The sequence below is a fragment of the Phalacrocorax aristotelis genome, chromosome 2, assembly GCF_949628215.1.
Source record: "Phalacrocorax aristotelis chromosome 2, bGulAri2.1, whole genome shotgun sequence".
Classification (NCBI taxonomy): domain Eukaryota; kingdom Metazoa; phylum Chordata; class Aves; order Suliformes; family Phalacrocoracidae; genus Phalacrocorax; species Phalacrocorax aristotelis.
This window is the reverse complement of record NC_134277.1, coordinates 100,555,083-100,572,773: the sequence shown is the minus strand read 5'-3', so window position 1 is coordinate 100,572,773 and position 17,691 is coordinate 100,555,083. Positions and strand designations below refer to the sequence as shown.

Genomic DNA, 17,691 nt, shown 5'->3' with positions numbered 1-17,691 from the left:
AGTACAAACAGCAAATTTAATTTATTCACTTAAGCACATACTACAAGTATTTAAAACAGTGATGCCTGCATCCCCAAGGAAAGTTTAGCCTTTACATTTAAAGTAATGATTAGATATGCAGTAATTATTTCCAAACATCTTTTTTTATTTACTGTTGTCAGAGTTAGCAAAGAGCCTATGCATCCCAAAGATTTCTAATCGGTTTTAAGTAAGGACACAGAAGATGACTGCATACTAGCTCCCAGATGCAATTCTGATTTAGCTACTCCTATCTACAAATAGATACTAGCCTTTTTGGGTACAAGATCCTATTTTACAACTTCACATACAACAAATAAGACATTCAAGCTTTTATTCAATTTATGCTGCTTAAACTAGACTTACCTCTCTTTTAAGTTCATTCATGCACTGGCATGTTTTTAAAATGGCTACTTCCAAGTCTTCCATAATATCCTTTGTCTTCTGGTTTTGCTACAAGCCAAAGAAAGCAACCAACAAAATATTACACGAAACCCCAGCAAAACCCACCTTCACATCATGTGTCATTACTTCAAGTTGCTTTAGAAGACAGCCTTTTCTTTCTAGGTGTAATGTTTTCATTTGCACATCCTATGTATATTTTACTTGAAAAATTGTTTTATAGAAACTTTCATCACTAAATCAAATGTAGAACTAACAGTGATACAAGCTAATTGGATCCATTCAACAGGAATTTATTCCTAAACCTCACTGACCTTTTTTTTCAGGAAAAGGGTTTCCTTAAGCTTTACAACTTCCAGAAATCTTCTATCTAAACATCCTGAAGTACAGCAACAGCTTAAGGCATTTTAATTTTTTAAATATAAACACCCTTTTAAAATAAAATGATACCTAAAATATTCCACCATATGTTCTACACTGAATTAAAAAAAAGCTTACTTAAAGCATCCTTTTAAGATTTTAGAGCATCTAATTTTAAACATGTACAGTAGCTAACAACATTTTGCTGAGGTAGCTTCAAGACAGAGCTCCCACTTCTGCAAATAGCACCTATCTATGGAACAATACAAACGTCAAGAGGCATACGCTGGGAAAAGAATTAAGTAGCAGTGATTTTGCATTCTACTCCAAAATATACTGGAAACAGTTATCCTAGGTGGGACTGTTAACACAGCCATAGCTGCAGAAAAAACAGCCCCTCAGAACCTAAATGAACAAACACATGCATGCACAAAATGTGTGTGGGATATAGACATGCACACCCTCCATTTTATTTAAAGGGAAAAAAAAACCAAGCCAAGCCAATATGATAATTTTATCAGGTATTCTTAAATGTTCTAAGTCTCAAAGCTACCTGTTCCTCAAATTTAATGCTTTCCTTTAAGCCATTTGTGTAGAAGTGTAACATCACAAGATCACTTTTAACACAAGTAACAAAATGTTTTACACTCACTAGAGTGTCCTTTTTATTTCTTTTACTTATTTAATGTGCATATTTTTGCTCCTTCTATGTGCAACATTTTTTTCCTATTAAACAGAAGTGAAGGAATTATCTAGCCAAAATAAGGTTACAGAAAAACCTAAAACAGAACAGCAGCTTGCGACCTTATGAGCTCAAACATACACAGGAAGGATTTCCGAAACATTTAAAATTCAATCAATAGCATTAGATTATCTGTTGTGCTCCAGCTAGTTTTCATTAACATACAACAGCTCAAAAAAGAGCAGTTCAGTGATGTCAATCTAATTCAGGCTTGACCTCGGTTTCAAGACATTTCTATTTTAAAATACACTTTTGACAGAACACACAGTTACTCTGCTTGCTAAAACCAAGTATGGTGAATGGAAAGGGAAATAACTGGGCACTCTAAGAGCTCTACACATCCCCCAGTTCATGCATCCCCAAAGCATGATAGTTTTGTTTGTTTTTTTTTAATCAACACTCCCACTTGAATTACATTAAGTCACTTGGAAAATATTCACCCTCTGATCAAGCTGCTGAGCTGAAACTAAAAAGCTACCTCAGTGAGCTGATGTTAATTTATCTGCTTACTGCATCTTCAGTCACAGCTAGGCTGGGTTTTTTATTAATGAAGCTACTTAATGCATAAGCACACATGCGCATGCCCAAGTATTTTCACAGGTCATATATATGCATAGTCTTGTACACTATCACTTGAAACATAGCACGTAAATTATTTAAAGGTGATAATTTTCCACCAGTAACAGAACCTAGAAATACCCAAGTGTACTGGCTTTGGCTGGGACAGAATTAATTTTCTTCACAGTATCTGGTATGGTGCTGTTTTGGATTTGTGATAAACGGGGTTGATAATGTGGGGATATGTTAGCTATTGCTGAGCAGTGCTTACACAGCTGCCTACCAGGGCTAACCACCAACACCAAGCTAAACAGTTTTAGTTTCTTATAGTTATGGGATTCTGTGCAATTAATATTTTATATGTGTTTTCTTTGTAATAACAGTCTGTATTATCAATAACATTTATATGCTCTTCAAACTGCACTGCTGCATTAAGAACACCTGACTGCAGGATCTGATTCAAAGAGGAACAAAGGAGCAAAACTGCTTTCTCATAAGTAATACACTCAGTTAAGTAAGTAACCTATACTAGCACACATCTGCCATATTTCAGAGTGTTGATAAGATTTTGTGCTATATGTTTCCCCAGGAACAAGACTGAAAGCACGTCAGCATCAGAAACAGAAACCGCACTGTGCATCTCTGCTTTTTCTCCCCCTTTCACACGTATCTTCTATCATCTTCAATGAACAAGGTAAGACAAATGACAGAGGGAGGCTTAATGTGCTGCTGCTTTAAAATGGAAAACTACCATCATATAAATCTTGTAAAAAGGACAAACAAAAATTGCCTGTAAGTCTTGTCTCTTTTCTCTCCCTCCTCTTTCCACAAGATTAAAAAACAGTAAATTTATTTAGAATATTTCCCTTTTCAATAATTTAAGCATTTTGTTTCTTGTTTTCAACAGAATATTGAATCTGTGGTCACTGCCATGGGATCAAGGCAACTGAAGTGTCTGAACTACTCAAAAGCCCTAACTGTTCAAGACTCTGCAATGACTTTTCATTCGCCTTCTTGTTTCCACTTACAGCTTCAGTATAATTATGCTACCACCACTAGTAGCCTAATTTAGCCATCAGAGAATCAAAGCAGCAATACCACTGGGGCGGCGGGAGGACAGAACACATTGAAGCTGCAGAAGCACAGAACAAACTCTGGCTTCCGGGATCAGCTCTCACTGTGAGGAATTCACACAGTTCTCTCTTCCTAGCCCAGAAGAAACAACTGCATTAAAAATTTCCTTCCAAAGTAGAGGTGAAAAGATTTACTTTGCTAAAAAGCTCTTACAGCTTGCATCCACACTGAAACCAGCTGCTCTAGTTCCATTTTAGCCTGTTTAGACAGCTCCAAAATGTGTTCTCTGTGCTCATGACTGGTATAGGCAGAGTCTGTGAAGTCCTCCGTATGTTCCAGGATAACTTCCAGCATTGTTGAAAGGTTCTCTTTTGAGAGAAAATAAAGATTCTCACGAAGACCCTCCACCTTATTCTGAAAAAGAAGCATTATCAGTTCCTTGAGAATTTATGTAGTTTTACAGTTGTGAAGCAATTGCAGAAAGCAGATGCATTGTTTTACTTTTTTATTATTATTATTCACTTATCTTCAAAGTAATCCAACAATTTGCTATGTGCTGATTTTGGCAGGAACAGAGTTATTTTTCTTCATTGTAGCTAGTATGGGGCTGGTGTTTTGGATTTGTGCTGAAAACAGTGTTGATAACACAAGGATGTTTTAGTTACTGCTGAGCAGGGCTTACACAGAGTCAAGGCCTTTTCTGCTTCTCACCCCACCCCACTAGCAAGGTACACAAGCAGCTGGGAGGCAACACAGCCAGGACAGCTGACCCCAACTCAAAGGGATATCCCACATGATGTGACATGCTCAGTATACAAAGCTGGGGGAAGCAGAAGGAAGGAGGGGATGCTCGGAGTGATGCCGTTTGTCTTCCCAAGTAACTGTTACACATGATGGAGCCCTGCTTCCCTGGAGATGGCTGAAGCAGTGAACGAATTCCTTGTTTTGCTTTGCTTGTGTGCCTGGCTTGTGCTTTACCTATTAAACTGTCTTTATCTCCACTCATGAGTCCTCTCACTTTTACTCTTCTGATTCTCTCCCCCATCCCATTGGGGTGGGCGAGCAGCTGTGTGGTGCTTGGTTGATGGTTGGGGTTAAACCACGACAGCTTGTATGCAGATCTCCAGTTTATGGTTTGGGATTTTTTTTTTTAATATAGTAATAACATCAGCAAATTACTGGCCACTTATCAGAAGAAACAGCAAATATGCTACTGTTCTAGTGCTGTCAATAAAAAGTTTAAGTTCAGTAAGTTTCAGAAATTGTGTATTCACGTTTTGCTTATCTTTCCACATCTGTATCATCTATTTTGATTATTTTTCTAAAAATTTACATGTAGAAAATTGAATACTTTCATAGAATCATAGACTCATTAAGGTTGGGAAAGACCTCTAGGATCATCAAGTCCAACCATCAATCCCATGCCCTGAAGTGCCGGGTCTACATGTCTTAAATACATCTGGGGATGGTGACTTCACCACCTCTCTGGGCAGCCTGTTCCAATGCCTATGGGGCACTCTGAAGTGCCTTTGAGGCACTTAAAAAAAAGTTCAACCAAATTCTAAAGGCAGGGGAATAAATAAAAAAAAATAAGAAAAAGTGACTCCAAAGAAATAAACCACAGTTGTTCATTAACTGTTCTTAACCTAGTATGAAATTCAGAAAAGCCTTTATCAGGAAAAAGCAACTGAGCTACAAGATAATTTCAATTCATAACGTTTCTTCTGAATGACAGTTTGCTCTTTTAAATGTTTGCATGAATATTTTTGTACGCAGTTTTAATAATACTACCAAGCACAAAGCAAAAAGTCTTCAACAACAACTATTTCAATGAAGTTGTGATGGGTTTCCTGATACTGAGGTTTATTCAACGTCAAGGCATCACCTCAACAAAACACTAGTCCCTAATGCATTCTGATTTAGGAGGAGATGGCAAGTATCAGGTGTGTTTTGGCAAAGACAATGAAATTATAATCACCTCTTGTCAGATTCTCTAACATTCTAGGACAGTTATTTAAGTTAACACTGCTGAAAAGAGGAAGCTCCACCCTTTGGAATTTTATTTTTTTTTAATTCTGGTTTTGAGGTAATTTATTAGGATGTAGAAAACAATACTATTTCTACTCTTACCTTGAATTCTTTGATGCCAGAATATATGCTGATGGGGGCCATTTCATTTTCTCCATTTGGTCTAGAGTCAGTTACAATTTCTATTACCTGTTCCAAAGCTATTCTCATACGATGAAAAACTCCATCTTTGTTTATACGAGCAGATTCACAGTCTGGATGCCTCAGACAAGTCTTTTTAAAGAAATCAAAGTAAGTATTATGAAAGAGTACACATGCAGTATAGTGAAATGAATGCTTCCTGCTAAGGCAAGTATAAAAAATGTGTTAGCATACGATAAATTCTTTCTGTTAAACTGCTATTGTGTTAATTAGAATTCAAACCATTACTCAGAATATAAAGATTTGCTTTTCCTCTACTCATTCTTTACTCTTACACCCTTCTTTAGCATGAAGTTTGAAGTGGCGCTAAGAAAGAAGAGTCAGCTATCCTGCCAGATGCCATACTCTGATTTATTCAGGTTGTGTAAGAGTGCACATACTCACTCACCTTTGAAGCGGTTAGGAGCATCATGGTGCACTTCTCAAGAACAGCCCTAGATGCTGCCATTCTTGCCTTTTTCTTCTCATCCTTCAAATCCTAAACACCAAAAGGAAAAAGTGACCTGAATATTACACAGCATCTAAAATGTTCACTGCTTGTGAGACCGGAAAAGGAAACTCTCTTGCAGATGGATGAGTTGTCAGGCATAAAGAAGCTTTCTCACAACTGCTATTTTCAGCCTAACTCATGATCTAGAACTTGCTTTTCAGACAGATTTTAATCTATGCATTTATTCTTGGCTCTATTAAATTCAGACTTCAAAGTACGAAGATCTCAGAGATACAGAGCACGTTATGTAAACTGTCACTAATTTTGCTATCTTGATCATATAGCATTATTCATAAAACAGAAAAATTAGAGGAAAGGGATAGCTGACAAAATATTTTCTGAAATGGGGGAGAAGGTAAAACAGACAGAGAACACTAGCTTTTCATTATACTGTAATGAAGGAAATGTAAAATAAATCAAATCATCTGTCTACTTGAGTGTTATTTGTTACTGGTAGGTAGTAAATATATGATTTCAACAGGCTAAAAAAAAAACAGTTCTCTGTAGAAAGGCATTGAGTACAGAAACTTCTCAAGAACTCTCTAGTGAGAAGGATATACCTGCAAAACCGAACTATACCCCCAGAAAAGCTCACCAAAAGGAAAGAATTTAGAGTCCAAATTCGGACGGGGGTGGGAGGAGGGAAGAGGGCAAGACATGAATCCTTCTACATGTAAGAGGGTCTAACAAGAGGAAGAACTTATATCTACTACTAAGAACTTCGATGCTCGCAAATATAGCTGCTATTTAAGTGTTACACAGGCAACTGAATGGGACCAGCTGAAAAGGGAACAGTTTACAGGGTGGAATTAATCCTAATTTACCCTAGATTAGCAAAAAAAGCCCAGATAAATCACAGCAGCAGTCTTAAGATTTTTGTAAAAATTTTATTTAGCAACTACAGAAACTCTTTAAGACCAAAATCACTACATTTACAAAACAAGCAAACAAAAAACCCCACTCATTTCTGAAATTCTGACATTACATTCTGATAAATCTGACCATGCTCAAGAGTTTCTGGTATACCTATTATAATTATACTACAGAAAAATAATTTGAGGGTTGTCTCCTCCCAATAAAAATAGAAATGCCACATAGCAGCCTACACACTGTACAGTGATCGTATCAAGAAAGTGCTGAAACAATTTAAAAAGTAGTAATGAAACACTCTTTCCAAAAGAGTCAAGTTTTGGAGGGGACAGCCAAAGACCAGTTAACATTGAAAACCAAAAACAATTGAAAAGAATGTAACTTAATAGTAATGCACACTTCTCTTTCCAAGTAACAACTGTTATGAATATTTCAGGGAAACAAAGAGTTCATTTCCAAGCAGGTATTTCCTTTAGTTACAACGTAGCTCTTCCAGAACAGATTCTTTGATACTGAGCATGTACTTAGCAGACTCAGAACACATCAATAATAAAGAGATGTATGAGATTGGCCAATTGTTTATACAAATTGAATTCTGAATATTGCTTGATGTTAGGGACTCTGTATATCTATAATCGAACCCTGGTTCAGTTCCGAATGGAGGATTTGATTGCCAAGAGAAAGCAACTAGAGCTTACAGCAGAAGCCTTAAGCCTCCGCAAACCTTATTTGCGCTGAAGCAGCAGCAAAAAGCTTCCTACATTAATGAAAGGCTTTGAAAAAGTAGCTGCATGCAAGAAGTAAAAAACCATTACCTCAACATAATAAGGTTTTGACCTAAACCTAGAAGAATATTCCAGAATAATTAAAAAAGGCAAGCAAATGCTTTCTTAGGATCTAAATATTTCACATTTGGAGTTTCCTAAAACAATTACTCTACTTTCAAGCCTCTTCACTATGTGCAAACATCAAATGTTTCTGTCAAGTAACAACAGACAAATTCTCTAACACAGTAATAAGCCAGAAACGTTAGAGGGAAAAGACAGCGATTGAAGCCAAAGGACACCTCAAGTAACATGCACCCAGGCTTCCGGAAGACATGCAGATCAAACAACGCAGTGGTATTTCTCAGGCTGAGCTTTAAAATCAAAGCATGTCCTTTGGATGGAGCAAGCAGAAGTTAGGTTTCAGAGACAGGACACTAACAATTGTTTTGTAATACTCAATCATCCCAGAAGAACCAAATCTTCCAGTGAATCAGATGAAAATGATACCTTACAACATCTCTCACAGCTTTTTATTAATACTTACATTCTGACGATCTCCAGTTAAATGGGCAAACTCTACCATTTCATTTCCAAACTGGCTGAATATTTGTACAAACTCCTGGAAACTACTGACTTTTTCTAGCTGTTCCATTGTTGCAAGAACCTGCAAGATAAGGGAAAATACTGTAGATTATCAAGATGCTAAACAGAAAACATTACTAAATCACAAGTGTCTGCAAATAATAATATTCCTAGATCATGCTGTTGAAGATGTATACATTTTTTCACTATTTAAGCATTAATAACTCAAGAGCTGGAAATCAAGTCTAAATTAGTCATCATGCTTCATTTAATATGTTGTCAACCCTCAAAAAACATTTTCCTCACTCTTCCCAGAATCAAGAGTAATAGTATTACAGGATTCACTTTACAGTTTCAGGAAGAATGTTACTGTTATATTAAATTCAAAAACATAAGTACTTGAAATTAATATACAGATTATATCCCTATGTTGTAACTCTCAATTTAAAAATTCAATTTCAGGTACATAACCTTCAAAGTCTAAAACCACAGTTGCACAGATGTTTTGATGGCTGTGTGCATTAAAAAAAAGCAACACCATCCCACAAACGAAAACAAGTATAGCTTTATACTGTCCGTAACAACTTATTCTAACTCTGAAGATTTTTATTAGCTTTATATAAAACAAAGAACTAAAGGAACCCAAGTTGGATCAAACCCTTATTTACATACATAAAAACCATGTGAAATCAGCAATTTTTTAAATATTCAGCAAAAAAAAAATAGCATATAGCTTATAAGTTACAGAAGCTATCCCTCCTGAAGTCACCACAATATGGTTTATAACAGAGATTAACATTAGGGTTTTTCAGGTTAGAGGTATAGTTGCTAATCCCTAAGTGATCTTTCAAATCCACTAAATGTCTTCAGAAAGGCAGACAGTCAAAGCAGTTCTTTATTGTGTTTCAGACTGGAGATAAGCTACCACGTGAAAATTTAACAAACTGTACTTGAAAGGGAGAAACAGAGAAACTTCAACTTATTTTTCCTTTCCTATGCCAAAAGTATCTTCCCCCTAACTAAAAAAGCAGTCTACATACCTGATTACAAACTACCCCTTCCCTGCAACCCAGGCAAACCCTCCTAGAAGCACCCTTTCTTTTGTAACGGAGCAACTGATCAATCTCATAATTTATGTAAAGCAAATGTTCCACCAAATCCTGTGAGCACTGTGGAACTGACTGCTTTGGCACGCAGTATTAGCTGAAGTTTCTGTCTGAGTATCTTATGTTATGTAGCCAGTTCCACAAAGGCTGCAGAAAGATGAACTTTAGTGATTCAGGTGTTGATGCATGAGCAAGGCCGGGAAACAAAGGACTTGGAAGGAAGCTGCACAAAGTTGAAGATATGAAAATAGCAGTATGAGAGTAGAAGAAACAGAACCACAGGACTAGCAAAGTGAGGATGTAGACAAGTGAATGTGGAGAAAGGAGAAAACATACAAGTTAAGGTCCAACTTTCTTTTCTAAGAATGGATTAAAAAAAGATAACAGCAATTATGCTCTATCATTCTACGTTTAGAGGAAGTATAGTACTTAACGAGTACAGTCTTGGTTGCAAGCAACTCTGTTGCAGTTACCCTAGAGCAAGTGTTTCTGTCATGACAAATATCTTGTCAGATAAAAATTTCAGTGAAAGCATATGCATTTCCATTACAGCTTACAATTTTAGACATTCCAGACATTCCAAGAAACTACATACAGGGAAAAACCATATAGTCGGCTCTAAATTTGTCTAAAGCTTATTCAAGAAGCTGTTAAAATGCAAAACACCCATGATGTCTTCATAATTTTTCATTTTAAACTTTCTTCAACATGAAACACACAAATAGTAATTAAAACACGCATTTTTAAATACAAGGTTAAAAATATGCTTCAAAAAAAAGGCTTTAATTTCCAGTTTCTATTAATATCTAAATTAGAACTTAGTATTACACAGCTACTGCTGCACTATGAATGTGGCCTTTCAGATGGTAGTTGTAGGCTGACATCACTTCAGGGCACATCCATATTTTTATCCAATCCACACAGTGCAGCAACACCCCCACTACCTGTCACCTCCCTATTCATTTTTCTGGCACTCCTAACCTGACTGATGACAGTAAGCAGAGCAAGACTTTAAGCTCACTGATGCAGTAACTAAGTCTGATGGACAGCAAAACAAATTTTGTAAGGTAGGAAAGATGCAGACAGGGACTTAAGAAATGCACACAATCTAAGAACACAGGGACAGTACATATGGTGCAGAGGACACAGAAGCAGGGACAGTCTCATTGGGATCATCAACCAGAGGTCGGGTTCTGGAGCACATCACCATTCCAGAAGATTTCAGTTACTTCATCAGTCTATGAGATTGGATGTCCAACCACTAAACAGCTGTTTTTCTGTCCTTTGCCCCTGGTTGACTTAACTACTCTTGATTCATTCAAGGAAGATGATGATAATGAAAATGAAGGTGTTCAGAAAGAGGCAGCAAGAAAACTGGTGCTAAAAGTTTAATATTGGGCATTCAGTCTCTAAGAGGAAAATGCAGCTGAGACGATCTGGAACAGTAACCTACTCCAAGAAGCTGGCATCTGCTCCACTTGGCAGTTCTGATGGTCCTGTTCCTGCCTTTCCATCCTCTACACCATATTATACTACACTGCCTCTGAGTATTTGTGTGCACTTAAGTCCCTGCCCACATCATCCCTCTACCACAATATTCCTTACAGGAAGAACTGCTTTGCTATCCATCATATCAGTGTCTGACCCACTTTTCAGGAGTGTACTCTACAAATATCAGGTTATGCCTCTATAAGACACCATCATTTGTTTCATTTGGTCCTAGAGATGGGAATTGCTCTACACGTAGCATAAACAGAAGCAGACATTCTCCAACACATGTAGACTACACACAGAAAGGAGAAGTCAGTAAAACCCAAAAGAGCACAAAGACTAGGGTGACTATGGCAATCAGAGTCAGACACACTCTGGAATGAGACTTAATTTTACATACCTTCAAAATGAAATCGTACCTATGCTTGCTGTATTCATATAACTGTATATATGACAATAGTTTCATATATATTTAAGACTATCATAAACCATGCCCTGCTGCTGAAACAATATATTTCTCCTTATCCCTTTGTGATACAAGCATTTGCACAGCTGCTCTGTAGCCTAAATCTGTGTTAACACCAGCCACTTTTGGAAAGGTAAATTCAGATCCCTGCATGGCTGCAGATGACAGCAGAAAAGATCAGGAAAGGCAGCAAAAGGTATTAAATACACCATTCTGGTCTCAAGAATATGGACCAAAGCTGCAAGTAACTTCAGCAAATTAATATTGATAAAATTGCTGCCACCTTCACCAACCACTAGGAGACAAGAGCACTAAGACAGCAAATCAGTGCTGCTAAGTCTAAAGCCAGAGTGAAGCAGGTATTACCATAGTTTCTGAATCCTGGATTCAGAACCAAGTGTCTTGGATCTAGAAGCTGCAAAATAGAGACAACAGCATGTCTAGAAAGCAAACTGGGACAAAGGAAGAGAAATAGCTTGAGGAGTCAAAAGAGGAAACAGGGGCTCTGCTCTGGATTACTAATTGAAAATTAATGGAAAAACCCCTACCAAGCTCTCATTCTTCAAACATGAGGTTTTTCTATTTTTGTTTTAGCACATCAGGGAAGGGAAAAAAAAAAGAATATCCTACAGGCAAGACAGGGCAGTACATGAAACAGATTACATTTGAGGTTAAATGGGCCTTCATACATTATTTAAATCAACTAAGTTTTGAGCTAAGTTTCAAGACATAAGTTAAAATGCACAAAAGACTTTTAAACTGTAAACCTCACTTCACTAGCAAGACTTTTATCAGCATTCCTCACAGCTTTTTGCCTTAGACACATTCATAATGCTCTCCCTGTCTTGATCCTGAGAGTACAAACATCCTGTCCTTAGCAAGTAGAAGCTTTTGTTAGCCATTTTACTGACAGACACACTTTCCACCTCACAGCAAACTTAAAGTTAAGTAAGCAGTAACACAGCATCTTCTCCAGCATACTAAGTCAGCCGAGAAATACAGGTCACGTAAAATGTAGAAAGTCACTAAAAGCTGCTGGTTTATTCCTCCTGACTTACAGCCATCCCCTTTCAGACATCTAGTAGGTGAACATGTGCAAGACATTCATTTTTACCTCTATATTTCACACTTCCTCTAGAGATACAATGAAAATACCACTTAAGTTTACCACCATTTTTTTGACTTGACAGCAGGTATCAGTTAAAATAAAAAAGAAGTTACAAATACCTTGTTTCTGGAAGTTATAATTTGCTTAATAACAATTCTGTCTGCTAACACCAGCACCTTTGTGACAGAAGAAAGCAACAACCTTGCAGCTTTTACCACACCCGTTTTGTCCGTAAAGATTGTTATGTGGCTATCAGATTCTGGATGATCCAAGCTTGCCACATCTGTAAGCTGTGCAATTGTTTCACCTTGAGGGAGAAGAAGAAATAATTAACTTTTCATACTTACAAAAAAGATACCAGGCCATTATGCATTCTCAACTTTTATCTTTGAGGGGTAAAAGAACATTTTCAGAGCTACCTATACCTCTTTTTAATGTCACTTTACTTCCTTCTACTGACTGTTGGTGGCACCCTCTCCATATTTAAATTTGCATTATTATTCAGTACTGCCTCATTCTTCCATCTGTAACACACACTAATTTTCTTACAGTTGTCTACAGATACTGGAGATGGAGGGGGTGGAGCTGGGGAGTGTTTTCTCCCTCCATTCATGGGAAATATTTTCCCAATTTTAATAGCAAAAGTCAAATCGGTGTCAATACTTGTAGCATCAACCCACTGAAGGAGTGGGATGTAGCAAGGGAAGGAAGAACTGCAAATTCCCCTCCACTTTCCAAATTTCAGTTAGTATTCCCATAATTTATGAATTTCCTGTTCCTGTAGAAGTTTACAGGCATGAAGAATAAAGAGATCCCAAATAGTAACTTTATAACTTATAGGACTGAAGCATTACAGTGAGACCTTTATGTTCAAAGGAGGGCTACCAGACAGTATGTTGTCAGAGACATGAGAGCAAAAAAAGAAAAAGCAGCACTGATTTTTAGTTCATAAGCATATTTTTATTCAAGTAGCTCTTAATATGATAATAGTTAAATAGCTCTATTTGACCACTTATTTTTACACAGTTAAAAATTCTGTGATCCAAAGCAGACAATGGATCTCCTTGTTTGAGAAAAATGACAGGCCCCTATCCAATTAAATCTTCTGGATTATGCTAGATTATAGTGCAACAGAGGAAAGGCATTGAGCAGTTTCCTATTCCACAACCACAGAAGGACTGATGGGAGACTGAACTCAGGCAAGCTCTGAGGCATGCTTTTTGTTAGCATGCAAGACAAGATGATTAACCCACAACTAACCTGCAGATCATACTTGAAGATAAAGTCTAAGTCATTTGATCAAGTTCCCTATGACTCATCTTCAAAACCTCAACGAGGGTAATTCAGCTAAGCAGAAAAAGGTACTCCAAAAGCCTGATGAAGACAAAGGTCCCATATGAATATGGGAAATACCTCACACAAACACTATGGAAAAAGTAAGGCCTGACAGTCCTTGAAACCGCAATGCTCCACGCTTCACAGTGTATAGAATTCTCTCCTATGACAATTGTATCCCTTGAGCTCCTAAGTTGCCTGAACAGGTATTGCACTATAGCAAGGAACTTCCAGTACTTTTTCTAGGCCAAGGCTGGGTCATAAACGCCATGCTACAATCAATCAGAGGGTGTCTCTAGTATAAGCATGCAGTATGATAAACAGAGTATACACTCTGAGGTGGTGAGTTCCACAGCTGAAGGGCCTGAAAATTAATAGAAGCAAGAAGTGGTGTAGCTATTATCCAGTGAGGGTAGCCAGATACACTGACAGTGAAGCTGTAGGACAAGGTTCCAGTCAGGCAAGGAGATCATTTAACAGCAAAACAGATTGGCCATTGCCTTCTCCACGTCAAATTTATTTCAGTTCAAGCAATCTCTAGTTGGAACTGTTCAACTTTTTCCGGCAATTAACCCCAATCTCTTCCTTTGACCTCAAAATAAATGTGACAACATAAAATGCTGTAGAAACACACAGAGAACAATTAAAATAGACATAAAGTGCTTTTGGTAACCAGAGACAGATGCACAACATCATTATCCCATTTCCTATGCTGTGGGATTCACCTTCTTCAAGATGAAACACCAAATCATAGGTGTAGCATCTAGGTATACCAAGTGTAATCAGAGAATGTAGAGAGAGCTGCAACATCTGCCTGTCAAAAGTTCCAGACAGCCCTAGAAATTTGATACTTTTGACAACAGAACAAATGCTTCCTTCTCTGATGGCCAATCTGCAACTGCAGGAACAGGAATGGCACCCTGGGAGTAAGCTACAAGGAGCAAGACCTGTTAAGGTGAAAAGACTGAGCTAGGGATTATTTAAGCCAGCTGGGCATACACAAATCCATGGGACACATCTCAGAGTCTTAAAGGAACAGTTCAATGTCACTGTAATCTTGCTATCATGTCTGAAAGATTGTGACAATTGTGACAGATTTCCAGTGACAGAAAGGCAACTGTCACACCCATCTTCAAGAAGGGTAACAAGAAAAATTCAGGCAATTACAGACTAGTTAGCCTCACGTCAGTCTCCAAGAATATTATTAAAATAATCTTGGAAGCCATTACCACATGAAGCAGAAAAAGGCAATGGGGAAGAGCCAGCACAGACCTGCAGTGGTGAATACTCCCTTAACAACATGAATGCCTTCTACGAGATGGCACCGTCTCTAAAAAAGGAAGTTATGGATGCTGTATCTCAACTTTAGCAAGGCCTCTAACATGAACTCCCATGGTGTCCTTAACTAAATGATGAGGTATGAACTGGAAAAGCAAACAGTAAGGTGGGTAGAAAACGGGCCTGACTGTTGGGCTCAGGGACAGTGATAAATGGTACAAAGTCCAATGGGCAGCCAGTTACCAGTGGTGTCCCTCAGGGCCTGACATAAGGCATCAAAACTGTTCTCTGGATGATGGGCCAGCACATTCAGCAAGTGTGTAAACAATACCAAACTGGGGGAAGTGTCTGATATGCTGGGGAACAGGGCTGCTAGACAGAGGGACAGGCCACAAAGGTGATCTGACAAGAAGTTTGTGAAGTCCAACAAAGGCAATAATACCAAGGCCTGCATCTGGGCCAGGGTAGCACCATGCAACAGCACAGGCTGGGATCAGCTGTCTACAGAGAACCTTTGTGGGGAAAGACATGGGGGCCCTGGTGGACAAGGTGCTGAACAGGAGTCAGCACTGGTGGTCAGCTGCATGCTGGGTTGTTGCCAGGAATGTAACTGGCAGGCTGCAGAAATGATTCTTCCCTTCTGGTTGGCACTTGTAGTACAGATGCTGTCTCACCATGTCCAGTTCTGGGCTCCCCAGTACAAGGGAAAACATTGACATAGAGGAGCATGTGACATAAGGGGAGAAGCTGAAGGGTGCAGGTTTGTTCCATCTCAAGAAGAGAAGTTTACTGCAGTCTACAACTACCTACCTAATGGGCAGGTATTGAGAAAAATAGACAGACTGCTCCCAGAGGTGCATGGTGATAGGACAAAAAGCAATGGACAAGGCAAAATACTTTTGCCACTGTAAGGGTGGTCAAACACTGTAAGAGGTGTACCAGAATTTGTACAGTCTCTGTTCTTGGCATTAAACGTGCTTTCCAACCTAAGTTATTCTGTGATTCTGTTTATCCATTTTAAATTGGTGTTCAACCTTCTTAGTTTAGTCCTTCTCTGTACTAAAAGACAAGGCAAAAATAGGAGAGAGCTATTTATTGCTTCCATTTTACTCCATGTCTTCCTTTAGGGCTATGTAGTCAACTGGCAGAGAATACTGAAAATGTTATGACACTAACTCATTCTTGACATGTGTTTTCTCTTCTAAATTAACTAGTCTTTCCTAGTTTCAGAGAAAAGAAAAAAAATCACAGATGGGCATCTAAAAATGTGCTTCTTTGAGTTACATTCCACTATTATGCTGTCACTGTAAACACTGACACAGTGCAAGACTAATGTTAGGCAAAATCTGCTACATGACCCTCTGCAGTGTTTTATGGTTCTATTTTGAGTCAATCAAATTACAAGGTTTATTACAAGGAAATAGTCATAACAAGTCTGAAATACTTCAGATCACTGATTATACCCTTCACAAGAGACAGATACAACATCTGTCATCCTTTAAAGCCTCTGCAGGATATGCAATTGATTTAAAGATTCCCTACTTTTCTTAGCAACCGAGACAATGTTCTAAATCCTTTGGTGTTGAAATCTATCTTCTATGCCTAACAAAGTGCCCCTTTAATTTCTGAGGCACAACCTAATTTATTGGCTAAAAAGAAGAACGAACAGCATACTACTTTCTTACAACATCCTCTGTCCTAAACAGGAAGGGCTTTCTGCTGCCTATGCCATCAGAGCATGGGATTCTTTTATACAAGTCAATATTCTTGGCTATAATTGGCCAGGAGATTTTACTGGCTTGCTTGGGAACATGAAAGTTGTTCAAAATGGCAACTAAGCAACGGCATTCAAAGACGGAATTTAGAGGACAGTTATCCATAGGACTTTATCTGCACAAAGACTGCTTTGCTGGACTGTCTTACCTTGTCCAATACTTAACAGTCTACAGAGGTAACACCAGCACAAAAAACCCACCAAACAAAAAATCAGCAGCAGTCATGTTTGATGTACTGACTTTCCCCTGAAAGACTCCAGTTTGATCTCAAATGGATAGCTCAGAAAGAAAAACTGACCCATGCCAAGGTAAATGTGAGGCTTGACAGAAAAGTAAACATTCTCTATCTACCCTCCTCCAGATTGAGGCACATTACTGCATAACAGGAAATAAAACTTACAATGTAAAAAAGTAGAACTATTTGGTACGAGAAAATACTGCAGACTATTTTTAGATTATGGGCTCCTCCTGGGTGTGCTGATAGGGAGAAAAAAAAGCACTTGGCTATAGCATAACTGGCAAGTCAAAGAGATCCAGATTGCACTTCTCTTCTAGCAGCTGAGATTATCAACGTAAACTTTGGCAATTTTGGCTTGTCAGCATTTTACATGGATCTCTGAAGAAAAAACACATGCTTCACATAACAAATGGAATGTTTTCAAATTAGGACATTTCTGTTTGCAGCCAGGTTTACTGGAGCGACTATAAATTTTCAGCCTGAAGTTTATCTAGATTAGTCCTTCAAATCACAAAAACAATCATTCATCATGAGCGTGTTTCTAGACATTGCGACTCATAGTTGAGTGATTTTGAGGATTTCTTACAGTACCATGCCCAATTTGTAAGCTTTTCTTAACAAAAAAACCACCACAAGAATAGTATGCACTGCATCCCCAAAGTTTGAGGCGAGCATGGTGATTCCTCAAGAAATATACCCGCTAAGATAGCAAAAGGCAAGTTTCTCAGGCTTCTGAGGTTATTCAAAAGATAAACACCCACATAAAAGTCCACTGTGTAACTTAACAGATCAATTTTAAGTA

At 38.1% G+C, this 17,691-nt stretch overlaps 1 protein-coding gene across 2 annotated transcripts in view; it reads right to left on the bottom strand.

The window, feature by feature from the left end:
* The window catches only part of CTNNAL1 (catenin alpha like 1), a 58,897-nt gene that overhangs the window by 20,433 nt on the left and 20,773 nt on the right, over positions 1-17,691 (bottom strand). For both annotated transcript variants that reach the window (XM_075084476.1, XM_075084475.1), the window contains exons 3-8: positions 12,383-12,570; positions 8,055-8,174; positions 5,772-5,861; positions 5,285-5,455; positions 3,368-3,568; positions 385-471 (exon numbers count right to left, since the gene is read on the bottom strand). In XM_075084476.1, the coding sequence (XP_074940577.1) occupies positions 385-471; positions 3,368-3,568; positions 5,285-5,455; positions 5,772-5,861; positions 8,055-8,174; positions 12,383-12,570 (857 nt within the window). The remainder of the gene's footprint in view (positions 1-384; positions 472-3,367; positions 3,569-5,284; positions 5,456-5,771; positions 5,862-8,054; positions 8,175-12,382; positions 12,571-17,691) is intronic.